This window comes from Macaca nemestrina, chromosome 12 (genome assembly GCF_043159975.1).
Source record: "Macaca nemestrina isolate mMacNem1 chromosome 12, mMacNem.hap1, whole genome shotgun sequence".
NCBI lineage: Eukaryota > Metazoa > Chordata > Mammalia > Primates > Cercopithecidae > Macaca > Macaca nemestrina.
The window spans coordinates 49,573,228-49,591,657 of NC_092136.1; the positions used below are offsets into that span (position 1 = coordinate 49,573,228).

Genomic DNA, 18,430 nt, shown 5'->3' on the forward strand with positions numbered 1-18,430 from the left:
AATCTAACAATGATCCTATAGAGTAGTCCCTGATGCTTTAGATCAGACAGATCCAAATTAATGTGCAGTTTTTAGGAATCTGACATTATTACTGGAATTATCTTTTCAGTTAAATGTATTTTATAGGACTATATGAGCAATATATGCTCTGTTGATTTTAATGAGTTGTGATGTCTGGTATTTTATATGCTTGAATATTTGCCCACATGTAGGAATATGGACTCAGCCCCTAATGGAAAATAACATAAAGGAACACTGTAAAAAATCAGAAGTTAGAATGTCATTTAGCCATCCAGAGATGACACAGTAATTAACTATTGACACTTGTGAATAAGCTAGCACAAATTAATCTTGACACATTTGCAGACGAGTGATATCTTACAGTGAACACTTTGTAATTATATTTCAAAATGAAAATTAAATGACACTTAAAACTAGGTTGTCATGCTCAATGAAGCGAGCATGTAGCTCAACCGATTGGCAAATAAAATTCAGAATTTGAGCCACATGGTGCTTATGTACCATACTTCACTGTGTCAAACCCATACGTCTAGAGTGGATGATAGTAATTGCACTATGGTGTTTTGGATGCATTTCTATGCAGCACTTTATCATTTAGGAGGGACCATCAATATTAGATGCCTAGTGGCATTTCACTGGTTTGCTAAGAGGAAATAAATATTCAGAGGATCCAGCATCTATACCTAGAGCTGCAGAGTGAGTTGTACATTTCTGATTTGAATTTCCACAAGCAGAGTGGGCCATCCCAACCTGATTAAATACGATTTCCATTTTAAGCATAAAGCTCTGGCAAGGAGTAGTCTCATTTCTCACACTGTAGTCTACATTAGGGGCGGCTTTATCATGGCTTCCAGTAGGTACCAGTTGTCATCGAAGTCATAAAGCAACATTTAGAAGCAGACTGCTACATTGCCATCTTGTGCTGAATTAGATATAATTTGGGCACTACCCCCTGCATAGGCTAGAACATCAAAAAGGCTTGGGAAGTATATAGCTTGGAACTGATTTACACTCATTTTCACTCCCAACATAACCCATTCTAGAATACTGACTTTTGGAAGTAGGAAGAAATAGGAAGAAAAGACACTCTTGACAAAAAGGCAGTACTAAACAAAGTCCTTCTGAGTACTCTCTGGCTGCTTTTCTCTCTGGCTTCCTAGGTTGGCAGTGAGTGTGTTCTCACTAAGGATCACTCTCTGGACTTCAAGCTGTAGCAGCTCAGCTTTTGAGTGAATAGCGGCCTGATGCCTGACTCATACTTCATAGTAAACACCATTATCTTAAGGAAGCTGTTTGACTTCCTGAGGGCCAGAGACAGTCATCAGTAGGGCTTGCATTAAATGGTTAACATTTCTTTTTATAGACCAGGTAATGTGTTTAGATGTTCAATTTGATTGTTGGATGAAACAAGGAAATATAAAATTTGTATATGGATCCTGTACTGTAAAATAAACACATTGTCCTCAAAAGGATAAATGGATAAATGTTAAATTACAGCTTAATTTGTTTTTAAAAATATTTTGTACATCACAGACAGCATCACCAAAAAAAGCTAAAGATTTTTTCCTTTTTGCTGTGTTCTTTGGCACTCCTTTAAAAATATTTGTAAATGTATCAGTTCTGAAAAATCTTTGTATCAGGAAAGGTTTTGCCGACATAGACCATATTAAACAGTAACAGATTTTTCGTGTCTTTGCTTACAAATTTTACTTTTTACATTCAAATTAAGCCATTTAGAAAAATGTAGCCAGAGATTTTCTATCTCTATTCTACAAGGATTCGATTTCTAAAATCCCATGATTTCCAGCTGACCAGTGCAGATATAGGTGAATAGCTCACAAATGTAATTAAAGGGGTAGTTTTCCTACAGATAAAGTGGAGAGATGGCACTTGTTTAAAAATTTTTCCTTTCATCCATCTTTCTGATTTGGCCTCTTTCATTTTATAGGAACTCTTTCACATAGAGGTGCAGTAAAACATTGTTGTAATGCCAGGAGAAATACCCGAGGTAATGGCAGAGGTGTAAGCATTTCATTTTAACTTAATGAAACTTTATTTCTGATAGATTGCGAGACAACAGCAGCAACTTCTGCAACAGCAGCACAAAATTAATCTCCTGCAGCAACAGATCCAGGTCAGTGTATTTTATTACTCTCGTCTGATTATACTTAGATACTTTCCTCCTTGAAAATGGAATTTAAAACTCTGCAGATGTACCCGTCTTGTAAACAGCACCAACAGGACTGTTTTCGAGGATGTTGTACACAATTCTGTAAGTGAATGTAAGAAATATGGACTAGGTGGTGGCCTAAGCATTCTTCTCTGATGTGATATGTAAGCAAAATAACCCTTATCTGTTTTCTTTTTGCCATTTGTCTAACACTACCTAGTGGGAACCTAATGGTTTCCCAGGTAGCGTACAGATGGTATTTTTACCTCCACTGACCACTTTCTGTTTTGTATTTTACCATGTAATAGTACTGTAGAGAGAAGCTTACTTTTAATTTACTTGTTAGGACTAATTGGATCAATTATGAGAAAAATCTGGAAAAAGGCTGTTAATAATTTGTTCCTTAACAAATATTAACTGTATTCCTTCTAGATGCCCTTAGAGAGAGATTAATGAGTGATAGTTTGTCTTCAAGGAGCTTACAGTCTAAAAAGGAAGAAAAACTTGTTCCTGAATAATTACAACACAATGTAGAAAATCCCTTTTTCTTATGGCAATGTAAAAATATATAGATCATAATTATAATGGTCTGGGGAGGAAAGTTGATGGTCTGATTTCTGTCATTCTTTTAGATACTTGATGGTTAACTCAACAAACAGCTATTTGAGATAGGCAAGGAAAACGGTCTCCATTTCCAAATAGGAATATAGGTGTGTGACTTCTAGAAAGCCCTAAAATAAGGAATTGGCTGTCTAGTGATTAATCCTCAGAAATACTGATCACAGTTATCCCTATCCTACTATAAACTCTTGTTTCCCTTCGTTATTGGAGAAACTGCTGGGATCTATGATTCAAACTAACTGGGCCAGAGTATTCTGAATTATATTATTACTTTTCTCGAGGTTAATATCATGCTCTCCTGTATTTTTTTTAAAATATCAGTAGCATGAAGTCATAGTTTACTGCAATATTCTACCTCATTGACGAATAACAATTATTTTACCTTTGATCCTTGCTTCATTTTAAAAAGTTAATCACACTTAGTGTTCCAGGTAGTTACTACACTTAAAGTACTAATTTGGTATCTGAAGCAGTTCCTTTACCTAATTGGCATTTTGTCCAGTTATTTTCAGTAGGAGGTCTTAGGCAACTTTTTTGTTGGTTTTTGTCCTATTCAATATTCCATATGCAAGTATACGTGTTGCAAAATAAAAAAGTCCAGATGTAGATGAGTTGGAATGTCTTTGGCATTCTTGACAGTCAACCTTTACAATTAAATCTTGGAATAATTTCTCATTCTGATATCCCTTTTATGACTCATGCTGAGATCCTTAATTAAATAACTGTCCAGGTGTTCCCTTGTTCTGCCCTTATTAGAATTTTCAGTGTAGCTCCTACTGCTCAGGTCAAGATTTTTAGCCTGTAGCTTCCTACATTTTTCTGTAGATCCCTCTGTAAGAACTCAGTAGGTGTTAAACAATATGATTGTTTAGGTCTCTCTGTTTCTCCTGTTTGTAAAGCAGGAATGGAGAAAATTCTCTGAGGTGTTCCTATATCAGTTAATTGTTGTTTTTACTACTGCTTTATAACTTACTTGTTTATTCTTTTCTAATATATTTTACTTCTTAGTCCAGTGCTGTTGATAGTGACTGGTTGTCTTCACTGATGTTTTCCTGTGGCACTGAGAACTTCAGGTGAATAGGAACCAAATCAGTTCAGAATATTTTTATGAAATATTTTTAGTATATATTGTTTATATATGATTGTATAGTTATAAACTGACTACATATTTTTCAGAAAACTGTAGAACATGATCTTAAAATATTCATTGGAATAAACATTTGGAAACACCAATTTGAAAAGATAGGAGTAACTTTTTTCAAGTTTTCTAATAGAAGTTTGATTGCTTTTAAAATTTGTGGATATTTCTTGTTTAATTTTTTTAATTTCAGCTAATCAGCACTTGAACTTAGCAGTATAAATTGTAAAATAAAGATAGTCAATGTCAGAGTTACATTCACTTTAGAAATATAAGATTCTTTGTAATAAGAATTCAAATTTTTTTAAAAATAAGAGAAAGCAATAAGACCTGTATTTATAGTTCATTCTATCCAGAGCTATTGCTTCATGGCATATCTTGTCAGTATTTACCTTCTACATATGAGACCATTCAAAGCATTTTTCAAATGGTGAAAAAGACATACTCCTTACACAAAATGTATTCATCTCTGACACTTACAAAATGGGTATTTGACATTCAGACTTTCTTTTTTTTTTGGAAGGAGAATGGGTTAACTATATTTTCAAATATGGCTTTTGAAATTTGATCAAATTTAGGAGAGAGATTATTGTTGGACTAATTTTAAATGCTTTTTTAGCAAAATATGAGACTGAAGGGATGCTTCAAACATTTTTTTCTATCAAAAAAAGAAACACTTTCCCATTTGAACCCGAAACAGAACAAAGGATAAAACAATATTATTAAAGATGAATTAAGGATTATTAAAGATATTAAAAATAAAACCTAACTTCTTGTTCAAAAGCAAATGATGAATACAGAGACAATTTGAGCAAGTTTGACACTTTTTTTCTTTTTATATCTTGAGTCCTAGAACCTATTAGCTTACATGATCAGCAAGATTAAATCATGGCAATTGGCTATGGTTCATGAGTATGAGGTGGTTGCATTCAATATCATTCCTCTTGTTCAGAATGCTGACTTCTGAAATAGTACTGTTCCCCCCCCCACACACACACACAATTTGCAAGCTTTAATAGAAGCAAAGGGAAGAGTGCCTAACCTCTTGTAACAACCCACACAGACACATCTGGGTCTATTATAATGGAAACAAATGAAAACCTGAGTGGTTTCCACAAATTGAAAAATAGGAATTTTCATTAGAAATAGGAAAAGGCATGATTAAGATAGTATTGTAAAAGTTCCCATGTTTATTTTATTTGCAATTATTCAGGACTTATATATGCAGTTAAGAACAATTTTATTTATATTTGTTCCTTGAATATATTTTTTAACATTATTTTGCCTTTGTAAATTCTAACTTTTAAATAGATTCTTCTAAAGCCATGTAAGCCATGTTGAAAAAGTGTGGTGAATGATTTTGTGAACTGTTTTTACAGTTTTGATGAGTCCATTTTTATAGTTTAATAAATCAGGATAATAATTATAAATGACTATTAAAATATCACTTTAATATTAGGTCTTTTCAGAGAATGTTTGCTTTGTAAATTCAGATCCCTCTGTGCTTTGGGGAAAATGATGATTTCTCTCATTTTTTACATGTTAAGTAATTCTCCTGATATGGAGCCCAGAAAAAAAATAGGTATTTTTGATATTTCCAGGACAGAAATAGCATATTTTTTCCAAGTCTATGGAAAGCAAAACTAATAGGTCATGGAATATGGATCTTTGGAGTTGGGAATGTTGATTTATAGGCTGTAATTTCAAAGGAAAGATAACTGCTTCAGTAATTTCATCCTCCCTCTCCCACTCATTGAACTGTAGTATCTTAGCTAATATTTTGAAGCATTTTACTTCTGAGTTATGCTAACTGGTAAACAGAATTCACTTTTAATTAATTTGACAGTTGTAAACAGATCAAAGCGTGTTTACAGTATTTTAATCAATGACTAAATATAAGACAATTCTAGGGAAAACAGAAAATATTTTATAAATCCTCATTTCTTTATTTTTTTCATATATTTATTCATCTAACCTCATTTGACCATGCCATGGTTTTGAATCTGGAGAAGATATTTTTTTATGAATCCAATATACCACATTCTTTGGTTTCTACAGCACATCAATTGGAACACGTTTAACGATGGAGTTTTGTAGCTAGAACTTTGCAAAAGAATTCAGTTCATTAAAATACCTTTGTGAGAAACTTCCTTTTCCAGGGATGAACAGTATTATCCAATTATTCATGTCTCTTCAGACTCCAGTTTTAGAGTTATTCAAGTGACTTGTATTGTGAGCTATACAGGCAATGTCCTCTACTCACATAGCTAACTAAGCAACGATCTCTTAAGAATGAACTGGCTAGGTGGGGTTTTATTTAGGCATTTGGCTTTCTGGGCAAGGGCCAATGATTTAGTCAATTCATACACATATGTCTTTTTTGGGTATAATTGTGAGACTTGAAATTTTTAGTTTGTGTTTTCTTTATGATTAATGTTCAATATTCATTGCCTTCCCCTCATCATTTAACATATGCAAACTTTATTTGTAGAAGGACTGAACTAAATGTCATTGCTGCATCTTTGCAAACATTGTTTGTCTTATCTGAAAACTTTTTATTTTAAATGTTGAAATACATATTGTTTATTTTATTTTACCCAAACCAAGTGTTCATTGCTTCACTGAAGTTCTACTCTGTTCTTAAGCCTATATGATTATCTTTCATATACAGTGTTTTTAATTTTGATTATAATATGTTCCTATGTGCTATTTATATATTTTATGTGTCTGTATGTTTGCCACGTGGTAGAGCATCATTAGATGTGTGTTATCCTTTTTTCCTTTTTGGTAACCAGAAAGATGCTAATATTATAAGCAAGGAAGTGATTGTCCTTAAGCAATTAAACAGAATAACTTGAGATGTCCTCTCACCTTTTAAGGAGATAGACCTTGCCTTTTGTTTCCTTCAATATGATTAACTACAGGCATTTCAGGTATCTGCTGAGCAGAATAAAGGACTACCTTTTTATGTGAAGTAGTTGTGTAAAGATCAGAAATAATTGCTTTGTACATTAGCCTTCATGGCCTGCTTGACCTAGTTAATTAATTTTTTGCTAGCATAATAATAATAGATATATATTTGAAGATATGCTTCATCGTTAAGTATCTAATTGACCTCTAGTTTTAAGAGCTGCACCTTCCATTTATTGTCTTTTGGAGATGGCTGGAGCAGCCAGCAGGAAAACCGAGGACAGTCTGAAGCTGACTTCAATCCCACATAGTCCCTCTGTCTTAGGTTGTATTTCTTTGTTATTTGTATTTAACATTGATGAACAAAAAGCAATTACAGTGCTCCTGTTTTGGCTCTAGCAAAGAGTCAGTTTTTGTATGTTATTGATCAGGTAATGGATCTCCTTCCAACATTCTCTGAAAAGGACTAAATAAACCTATTGAAAGTAATTTGATACTTCTATCGGCACTGTACGTGCATCTGATACTCCCTTGCAAAGAAATGAGGGTTATAAACACAGCTTAGAAGTCTAGGATTAGCCCCTAGCTTCAGCAAGCCCTTAAAATATGTTGTAATTCTATCTTCAATCATGAATTAGCCAGGAAAAACAGACCCTTTTTCCTCTCCCTATGTCTCTGCTGTATGCTGTTTTTAATTGCCCACAGGCAGGCTGTTGTGATCTTTGGATGTTTAAAACCAAGATAAAAATGCAAATCTAATTATTTCTTTTATGTAATCTAATTAGCTTTAAAAGTAATGATAGATGCTCTATAGTCTGCTTGAAACATTTTAATAATAAAGTTTCTGGGTTATAAAGAATAGGTAAAGCTGCTATAATTATGACTAGCAAGGGCTGTAACAGCAAAAATTACAAATTCTTGTTGTGAACTAAAACTACACTTTAGTTTTTCCACATTAGTCATGCTAGATTGTTTGTTATAGTTGGAATGCACCTAAAAATAAGAGAACTGACCAGATTCCAAGAACTACTCTATGCAATTAGCTAGTTTACCTGCTTTACCAAATGTGGCCTTATGGCAAAGATCTCATTCAGCAGACCAAAACCTGAAGGTGAATCTCAAAGCTTTTTCTGCACTATCCTTCAGTAACTTCAGTCTCTACACAACCCACCCTTCTCTATCTGTGCTTATGTCTCAGACTGCACTGTACTCCCCAGTTCTCTCCCAAACCAGTGATACTAAAAATTCAGGGAATCCAAAGTCTCTGCTTCTTTCTGGAATTAAAGTGGGAGAGTGCGTTACCTCTTCAGAGGCAGAGGGAGGTGCAGCAGAGTGGGGTAGATGTTCCAGGTGAGGCCAGCAAGTGACATTACATAATACTGAATCAGTCTCCCAGGGAAAATGTCTCTCTTCTATTTTTTTTTTTCCTTGATCCTTCTCATTACATTGAGGGCTCAGTTTAATGTTAGTCTTTAATACTCTTCTAGTATGTACTAAAATCTGAGAGAGAGAGAGAGTGAAAGGGGGAGAGAGAGAGAGAGAGAGAGAGAGAGAGAGAGAGAGATCATCTTATTCTCAGAGCCTTTGGCTGCAGTATGGCAGTCAGCTAGAATTTAAATAAATTTAATGTTTTTCTTTACAGGGTTATCTGGTTATCTTCTGTTTATGGCAAGTTATTTTAATTTTCTATCGGAAGTAAAATATGAAGTTTCCTTTTGAAATAAGTGTATTTACATGAAAAGAAAAAGTCAAATTAAAAGCCTAAGCAAATAGTAATTAGGTACTTGGATATGGCAAAATTATGAAGATAGTTCTCTAATGATGGAATTTTGGGAAACCCTTGAAAGAGTACTACAGCAAGAGTTGTATTAAACATTCCCCCTTTACCCTGCCACCACTTTCACAGAATGTTAAACTCGAAAACATCATCTAGAAGTCCTCATGATTCTCATTCACTGGATAGAGGGAGGATAGGTAACTATCCATGTGGAAGACAATATAGTAAGTTTATCATAAGCCATACTTTAAAATAACCCTGAGATTATGTTTCTCCACCTTTTTGGGAATTAAAATGTCCTTTCTATGAAGTATTGGTGATAATAGGTGGTATGTGCTTTCTTTGTTTTTCAATAGTTTTATTTGGTAAAATAAAAAGTTTCCAACTATATGTAAGTCTCCACTTTGGCTTGTCTTTGAAATTTTGCTGATCTATAATATGTAAAAACTTTGGGTATGCTTAATTTAGTCCAAAGCCTTTAGTTTATATGAGGAAACTGAGGTATGGACTAGAGGCTTGTCCAAGCTTAAAAAGCAAATATTGTCAGAACTACAAGGGGAACCCAAGTTTCTTGATGCCTGATGGAGCACTGTTTCCAGTATTTCAGATCCTTTCTCCATTTGCCCTTTTTGTGACTTAAATAAATCTTACTGCACTTCAGTTTCCTAGTTTATAAAATGTGGCTAATAATACCTGGCATCTAAAATCTCATTACATTCTCTTTATCCTTAAATAGAAAAAATAGAAAGTTTGTCACTAGACTCTTTCTACCCTTAGAACTACTGCAGCTGTGGGTCTATACCTACACAAGGCAAGAGATAAAAAGAATATAATTGGAATCTTTTTGTAGTGCAATGGGAGGTGTGTTTATGGCTGGATGACTCTTCTGGTATTTACGTATGAACCTCTTAGTTAATTATACTACTTCCTGAGGGCTTTAATGTGACGTGTCACTATACCGAGGGTCAGACACCTTTAATATTAATAACTTTTTTTTATAGCTACCTTCTTCATCTGATGAATGTGAGCAGTAAGTGACAGCATTCCATGCTAATGGTTCTCAACCATGGTTGTCCCTTGTAATCACTTGGAATCTTGTTAAAAATACTGATGCCTATCCCAAAGATTTTTATTTAATTGGTCTTGGATAGAGTTTGAGCATGAAGAGTATTGAAAAGTTTATAGATGATTGTAGTGGGTAATCAGAATAGAAAAATACTGCTCTCTACAGGGTAATGAAGATTAAATGATTAAAGATTAACGCTAAATTGTTTAGATTTTAGGTTAGATTAGGTTGAATATATATATTCAATATATATATAAATATATATTCATATAAATATATATATATTCATATATATATATATAAAATCAATCCATCCATCCTCCATCTATCAATTCATCCGTTCATCCGCCCATCCGTCCATCCGTCTGTCCTGAGGGTTGGAGTATACTTTAAATAACTCATGATGAGTCAAAATATACTTTTCATTTTGGTCACAGCTGTTTTACTTACTAGCTAGAAAGCTTTTAATGGACCATGGTTTAAACAATTTAAATAAATTTAATTAGTTTTTCTAACAATTTGATTTTTATTTGTATATGAGGATTTTGGCAAGCTAAAAATGTATAGATATCAAAAGGTCTGTGTCTTTTGGAGAAGGTGTATGAAAAACATGAAGCATGGTCTTACAAAATAAGACAAAAAAGTCAGAAAATAAATTCTCAGATGCCATTTGGCTTTTAACTTTCTAAACAGAATAAACTTTAACACAAACAACCCATTTTTAAAAAGTGTTTTTAAAACTTTATGACATAGAAAAAACTCTTACATCCTGACATATGTGAGGAATGTATGACTCTGAATCCACTTTTAAGCTAGATTTGTACATACAAACAAAAGATGTAGAGCATAAGATGTGTTATTTCAGAATATATGTAATTTAAAAATGTTGTGGAACCAGCGCAGGTATTGGAGACAAATAAATTAGGGTTTAAATAACAATTCCACTACCTGTTAGCTCTATGGCCTGTTTTGTTACTTACTAGCTGTGAGACAAGTTACTTAATGTTTCTCAGCCTGTATTTCCTAATTCCTAAAGATAATTACAATACCTTACAGTAGTTTTGAGATAATTATATAAAACCCCTAGTAATTGCTTAATGCATAATACATACCACTATCATTGTTGTTTTTGTTCCTGTATGACTAGGTATAGGAATAATTTCAGAGTTTCTAATAGAGAAACCTTCATGTACATATTCTACATGTGCACATATACACACATTTGTATCTGTACAGGCATGCATATTTAGAACCCACAAATTAGTGATGTGAATATAGAATAATCAATGTGTATGCACTATAATCAATTATTATCACCATGATAATACAGAGGAAAAGAGCAACAGTTTTCTCTGGCTGCCAAATGAGAGCTTTTCAATTGTCAGTGAATGGAGAGTAAGGTTTGTCGTGCACTCAGAAATGGTTGACCAAGTATTAGAGCAGCTTGGAGATTGTACAAAACAGAGCTAACATTTTATTTTCAAAAAAACAGAGTCAAATTCTCACCTCTCAGACTAAAATGGGCTTTGCTATTAGATCCATAGTGCTTGTGAAGTTAGAAGGATGGTAAATGAACCTTTCCAATTTATTTTATAGCTTTTTAAACACAGTTGAAGTTATGTGATGTAGCTGCACAAAATGCAAAAGTCCTTGTTGAAAATAAAGTTGTTCATATAAATCTTATGTATGCCATCTCCTGTAAGTCAGGCATTTGCCTAGCTTTTGTGAATTATGTATATACTTAGAATTTAAGAAGTTAAACAGTATGCATACCAGACTTGAGAGATGGGAAATAAAAATTGATATACTATGTGACACTTGATATAGCACAGGGAAATATCTTTTAAATGCTGAAGGGATGTACTGACATAACCATTTTTAATTCACATATAGTAACTTCCCACTCAAAGTTATTAATGTTAGAGTCACGGATTTTTTACTTGTTCAAAATAACAGCAAATAAATGATGCAAAAAGCATAATATCTCCTGTAAGAGACTGAATTAATTTTATCCACTGCTCAATCCATTAAGAAAATGTTAAAGTTGTAGTCTCAAACAATGAAAGTTAAGGAATTCATAGTTAGAATTAAGGGTGGAGTACATCCTCAGACAGGTTGTAGTCTGGACTCTTCTAACTTTTGATACATGTATATTTCAGTGGAAGACTTTTCTCTTAAAATGTCTGCAGTTGAGTTTTTTGGAGTGGCTTCATAACTTCACCTGTGTTTAAAAAGCTATAAAATAAATTGGAAAGGTTCATTTACCATCTTTCTAACTTCACAAACACTATGGATCTAATAGCAAAGCCATTTTAGTCTGAGAGGTGAGACTTTGACTCTCCACTCACTGACACACACACACACAAAAAAAAAAAAAAAAGAAAGAAAAGGTTAAAAATTAACTGGGTGTGGTGGCATGCATCTGTAGTCCTAGCTACTTTGGAGGCTGAGGTAGGGGGATCTCTTGAGCCCAGGAGGTTGAGGCTGCAGTGAGCTATGATCACTGCACTCCATCCTGGGCTATGGAGAGAGACTCTCTCTAAAACAATAATGAAATAAAATAAATAAATAATCTAAAAATTTCAACTTTTTAAAAATATACAAAAGCAATATATGTTAGAAATGAAAGAAACTAAAGAAAAAATGTCTTTAAATAGTAAAGTTATTTTTACTACTTCTCTTGCCTTAGTTTTTTAGTTTTAAAACTTCTTTTCTAGTAATTTTTCTTTTCCAGTGGTTTCTAAAAAATTTTTTCTAGTAGTTTTTCTTTTCTAGTAGTTTCTTTAAAAAAAAAACCAAACTTTTCTGGTAGTTTTTTTTTTTAAACTAAAAAACCAAAGCAAGAAAATTAGTAAAAATAATTTTACTACTCAAAAACATTTGCCCTAAACATCATACACTTAACCACTTGATATATAGAGTGTATCACAAATTTGGGTCTCTACTGTCAGTCTTACTGAGAAGGAAAGATACTGCATTGATATGGGAGGCCAAGGTCCAAAACATAGAGTTTAGATTACTTCTTCTATGGAATCAATAATGGTCTGAATCCTCCCTCCCAAGAAATCCCCCAGGAGCTTAGAAGGTCCAAGGATATACTCCAGTTCTAAGATGGAGTCCATGAGAGGGCCCTCTCAAAGACCAGTGGACCTAACAATCCACATTAGAACTGAATCTGAAAACTTTAACAGAAAAGCAGTTATGTGGATGCCAACTTCAAGAGCCTAACTTCACTTTTGTATGCAGGCATAGATCTTGCCAATGCTTTCAGTCTGTTTTACTGATATCTATACATGTTTCTAACTCTTATCCTCCCAACCAGCTTTTCCTCGAACACAATAAATTCCATAGACTTATATGTCCTCTTTGGCTCTGGAAGGCCACAATTTCAAGCCCAGGAAAAAAGAAGGCATGGAGATGATAACTGATCTACTCTCAGCAGAACTTGTTCTTCTCCCTCTTATGTAAAGTCTGCAGCCCCAACTTGGAGACAAAATAGTATTAGAACAATTACAGAAAGATGATTAGATTAGTTGACAGAAAGTAGTCTAGACTTGAACTCAGGATGTCTATGCCTGCCTAGTCTTTGTTCTGCTAGCAACTACATGTCCTCCAGCAAATGACTTTTCTGCCTTTTCACTTTCCGTATATTTAGAAGGAGGATTATTGTTCAGGATTATCACTGAAGTTCCTGGCAACTCTGACCTCTGATTCTAGATGACAGGAATTGACTCTGGCCCTTAGAAAAAGGAGAGCAGTAGATACTTTCGCTTAGGAAGCTCAAAGGCAAACGTCAAGTTTGGCCATAGCATAGAATGTGTCCTCTTAGGAGGATGTTTCCATTTCAAACCATTGAAGGGTCTGGAATGATGAGGTCAAATTCAGGTTTCCTTTGTGGGATATTGTGATAGCTCGTAATGCTTGCCCCATGAAATAATGGCTATGGGTGATTTTTAGAAAAATACATTTAGGAAGAGGGCCTGTAAACGCCTGCTTTCGGGCTACAGCAAATACATTTCTGCAGCCAATGACAAACTCCTGACATTGGGGCTATATAATGGAAAGAGTGACACAAACTTAATTTTAGTGTTGCAAGTGAAATATCATAATTTTTGGAAACAAATCTTTATAGCTTTGCTAGGGTATTAATTGCAGGAAATTACTGCATATCCTTTTGAAGTATTATGTCAGTGGCATATATAGCACATAGCACCTTTTCCTAGTCTCTCTTGTTTTCACCCCAAGTGTTGCATTTTCATTTGAGAAGGGATGTGTTAAGTGACTAGAACTTTCTCTAACTGTGGGGGTGGTGCTGAGTGTGGGGGTTGGGTTCAGACAGTCTGAAAACACTTCAGCTGTGAAGGGAGACCTCTCGGTATGCTTTCTAGAACGGAGTCTCCTGCTTGAAGGATAATGTTGATATGGGTCTTCTTTTGGCCATTTCTTAATTTCTAACTTGTTAAGTTTCAAATTCTAGTCCCAATACATTTTCCAACTATAATTTATTGGGTTGCAGGATTCAAAAATGAGAGAATTTCATTTCTGATATGTGGTAGAGCTTAATGCGGTTTTCTGATTTCCTTCCATTTTGATTGTAGTAAATAGGGTAATTACTCACTAAAATTCTAATATCTTTCAGGGCTTTAGGGATGAATCTAAAACAGAACCATATAATGTTTTATTTAAGCAAGTCCATGTTCTTATTAGACAGTTCACCTTCATGTCATTTTTTATAAATAAACTTTGTTTTATTTTTTCAAGGGTTAATTTATTTTGTTGTACTACTACATCCTGACATCTGCCTTTGCTAAGGCCTGCAGGATGTGATTTGTGGTTTAAAATAAAAAAAAAGATATTATTTAAAAAATGATAAATCATTTGGGATACAAAAATATGAATGTAAAAGAGTCTGATATACTCTTTCATTTTTTAATAACCAGACATGTGTACTGTTCTGTGTTTGTACAGAGCATTTGTGCCAGTTATGCATCTGATTAATATCTAACTAGATATGAATGAAACCAATTGTGGAGAAACTACTACAACGCTGGCTTCTTGGACTGTTTATGTTCCCCATTAATTGCAGGGCTTTACCATATAACCATTGGGTAGATATGGTTTTACTTATCAAATCCAGATCTGCTTTTTCTCCCCCTGCTGAGCAGGGTGAAGTTTCTTGTGCTACCAGCTTCTTATTATTTTGGGAGTTCACAGCATCTTGAGGTTTGAAGCTGTCACCCCTGGAACTCCCAGTGTTTCTGTGGAAAGATGATCTTTACTAGAGTAACTCCTTGGTAAGTTTGCTCTACATGCAACACTATCAGGTTAAACAAGCATTTTACTTTTAAATGAAGTATTTATTTTAGTAATTATGGACAAATACTCATTTTTCCACAGCCCTTCCTTACTCTACTTTGGATAAGGGTAGGTCTAAACTGGAGGGCTTTTAAAGTCTGGTCTTCAATCTTTTCCCATAGCCTCCATGTTTTTCCCTAGGGTGAGAAATAGGTGGGAAATGAGGCAGGGGACAGTATAGGGTTGATTTGTACATAAATGATAATGTGGTCTTTTTTCAAAAGAGCACCATCTTTCCTTTGGAAATGAGAATGCACAAAGGGTATTTTAGTTGGGCTTTTAAGAAGACTATTTCACTTGCCTAGTTAAAGGAGCTCTTAGGCAGTAGTTTTAATCTCCACCTTGAAAGAACATGTGCCTGTGTGTTCCAAAGGGGCAAAATGTGTTGAATTTGAAGCGGACAGCAAGTCTGTCCCATTCTGGTCCTTAACCATGTCAGTTTTGCCAGGGCTAGCTTCCAAAGCTAGGTTTAAAAGCAGCTGGGAGATGTACCGTCACTTTACAAAATGAATATTCTAATTATTAACCATAAAATGTGGGAAAGATATCTGGCAAGAAATCTAAAAAGATAAGCTTCTTCTTTTATGCTGACTGTTTGGGGACATTCTCATTACCTTTTTGACTAAAAAAGTCCTTGCATTCTGAAAAAAATGAACAATAGAGGTCTTTGTTTTTTTTTTTTTTTTTTTTTAGACTAAGTATCTGTGAAGTTGTATAAGAAAGAGAAAACACTTTGAAAAGTAGTTAGAGCTCTCATGTATTAAGCACAGCAGATGAAATGATTTATTGGGTTTTATACACATTCTGTAAAGGGTAAGCACTGCTAACAGAATGAGTGACAGCCTCTGGGAGCTGAACAGGCCCCAGGGACTAGTCTTTGTTCCTCTGGTCTTGACAGACATGTGTCTCTGTTAAACGAGGGCTTAATTTCTCTCATATGTGAACAATTTCCAAGCCCAACAAAGAGAGCCAGGACTGGAGCTATTTAAAAGAACCAACACAGGAGGAAGCATTCTTGAAGAAAGGGGATGCTAAAAGGCTAATTACTCACGATGGCTTAGCAACTATTTTATTTTTTCCCTAAGCAAGGTTTATTAACATGAATCTACCACTTTTTTTTTTTACATAAACACACATTAAAATTACAAGGATATATTTTAATTATTTGTGAAATAGCCATTTCGCTGAACTCTGTTCATTGAAAAGAGGTGCCCCCATCAGCACTTCATGGTGGTGTATATCATGGAATATTAATTCACTAGACGGGGAGGGGAAAGACTAATATACTTTGGATCTTTTCTGTCTCAAGTGGAAGGAATTTAAACTATTTACTAAGCAGCATCCTTGGCAACACTGTGAATCCTTTCTTTAGATAGCAATTGTTTAAAATATGGAGGGAGTTTTTATTTCAACATTTTCTGTGAGTGTTTGACTATGATTCTCTTAGACTGTTTCAATTTCTAGAAGAAAATTCATCTTGTTAAAGGGGCATATGTAAGAGATTACAGGTATTTCTCTACTTTCATCACTCATATTTTTTAAAAAAGACTTTGTAAACTTGATCACTTTCCCTTTCAGCTTGTATTATAATCATCATTAGCCATTTATCTTAATTTTTGACTACTGATATTTAAATTTCTGTACTTTTCCTTTCAAGCTTAGTAACTTTTTTTTTTTTAGCAGGTAATGATCTATAAACATTTGAATGTATTTGTACTGCAACTTTTATATCATATTATATTATAATGATAGGACTACTTAAATGTGAACAATAATTGTCTTCTAATTCATCTATCTTGTATGGTTTTAAAGCAGGATGTACCAGTTATTTGAATTGCTTACAAAGAAGAATTTTCTATAAATGAATATCTCTTCCAACTCTAAACTTCTATGTTTTAAGAATAAAAATGGATCTAAAATAAAATAAATGACATAATTGTAGAGTGTCTACAATAAATTTGTTAAAAATTCCCCAAATATTACAAGCGTACCTTCTGAATTTTTAGTATAGGAAAATTAAGAAATCCTTAAATATGGAAGTTTGGCACAAAGTCAGACAGGCAACGGTATCATTTCATGTGAACAACACTCTGCTGTGCATGGTAGCTCTGTGTGGCATGATAGAAAAGGTGGAGAAATTGTTGATTTTATTTGTAAGGATGGACAGCTGACCGGTAACTTGATTACATCTCATTATCAAAGTGGTCTTTGTGAATGAATCAGATTTTTCATATGCTATTAGCAGTTGTAGCAAAAAAACCCATAATTTCCACCTGCATGCCTATTTCTACTAGAGTATAAATAACTTCTGAAAGTGTCTGAGCCTTGTGTACAGCCATGATGACCTAACTGAAGGAAATGGGGTAGTATTTTTACTTAGAATGTGAAATAGTGACTATGTGACTTGGAGAAGAAAAGAGTAAAAGCCATTTCCTCCCAGGTGCTTTTCCTTAGCATCCTTGCTTTCTATCCAGAAATACTGTGGTTCCCATAATAAAGTATATTTTAGTAGAAATAACATGTGCCAAACCACTTAAACTAATGTCTAAGCTATATGTTCCAGATTTGAAGTGCATCTGAATATGAGAAACAGTAGGGACTTCAGAAATGAAAGTCACGAAAAATTCTAGGACCCTTATTTATGGCATGAATTAATTAGGTTAAGCTTGCTTTCCCTTTATTATTTAGGATGTTATCCAAAATGAACAATATAATTTCTTTATAAACCTGCCTCTATTTTTATACTTCCTGTTCTTATAAATGACATCATCACTCCAAATCGTATTTGATACCTGTTTTTCCCTTATGCATCATAGAATTGCCAATTCTAGTCTAATTTACCTCAAAATACCTCTTATCATGTTAGATTAGTGTTATGTCATGCCAAAACTGATGAAAGTCTTAAATTGTCTTCTCCACTTTAGTTTGTCCCTTTCCACTTTATATGTCTATTCCAGAGTATTCTTCCTAACGTACACTTCTTATTGTGTTTCTCTTCTGTTCAGATATCTCCAATGGTGTCCTATTGACTATTATTTTGATTTGACAAACTTTCATTAAGCAGTTGTTATGTTTCTGATACTCCTTTGGTCTTTGAGGATATGGCAATCTACAAAAATTCCTGCTCTGCTAAGTTTACATTCCATTGTGAGGAGGCAGGCATTAAATAGATAAGTAAAATTACTGCACACTACAAGAACTGCTATGGAGAAAAAGCAGGGAAGGAGGAAAGGGAATGGGAAAGAGGTACTGCAACTGTAAATAGGGTGTGTGGGTATGTACTTAAGGGAGAAGGTAGTACTTGAGAAAAGACGCACAGGAATGGAAGAAGCAAGTCATATGGGTATCTGGAGAAAGATCCTTCCAGGACAG

The 18,430-nt window shown here is 34.1% G+C and overlaps 1 protein-coding gene across 38 annotated transcripts in view; it reads left to right on the forward strand.

Moving 5' to 3' along the window:
• LOC105486943 (SRY-box transcription factor 6) overlaps positions 1-18,430 on the forward strand; it is an 806,217-nt gene that overhangs the window by 578,906 nt on the left and 208,881 nt on the right. For all 38 annotated transcript variants that reach the window (XM_024794517.2, XM_071075039.1, XM_071075037.1 and 35 more), the window contains one exon: positions 2,087-2,155. In XM_024794517.2, the coding sequence (XP_024650285.2) occupies positions 2,087-2,155 (69 nt within the window). The remainder of the gene's footprint in view (positions 1-2,086; positions 2,156-18,430) is intronic.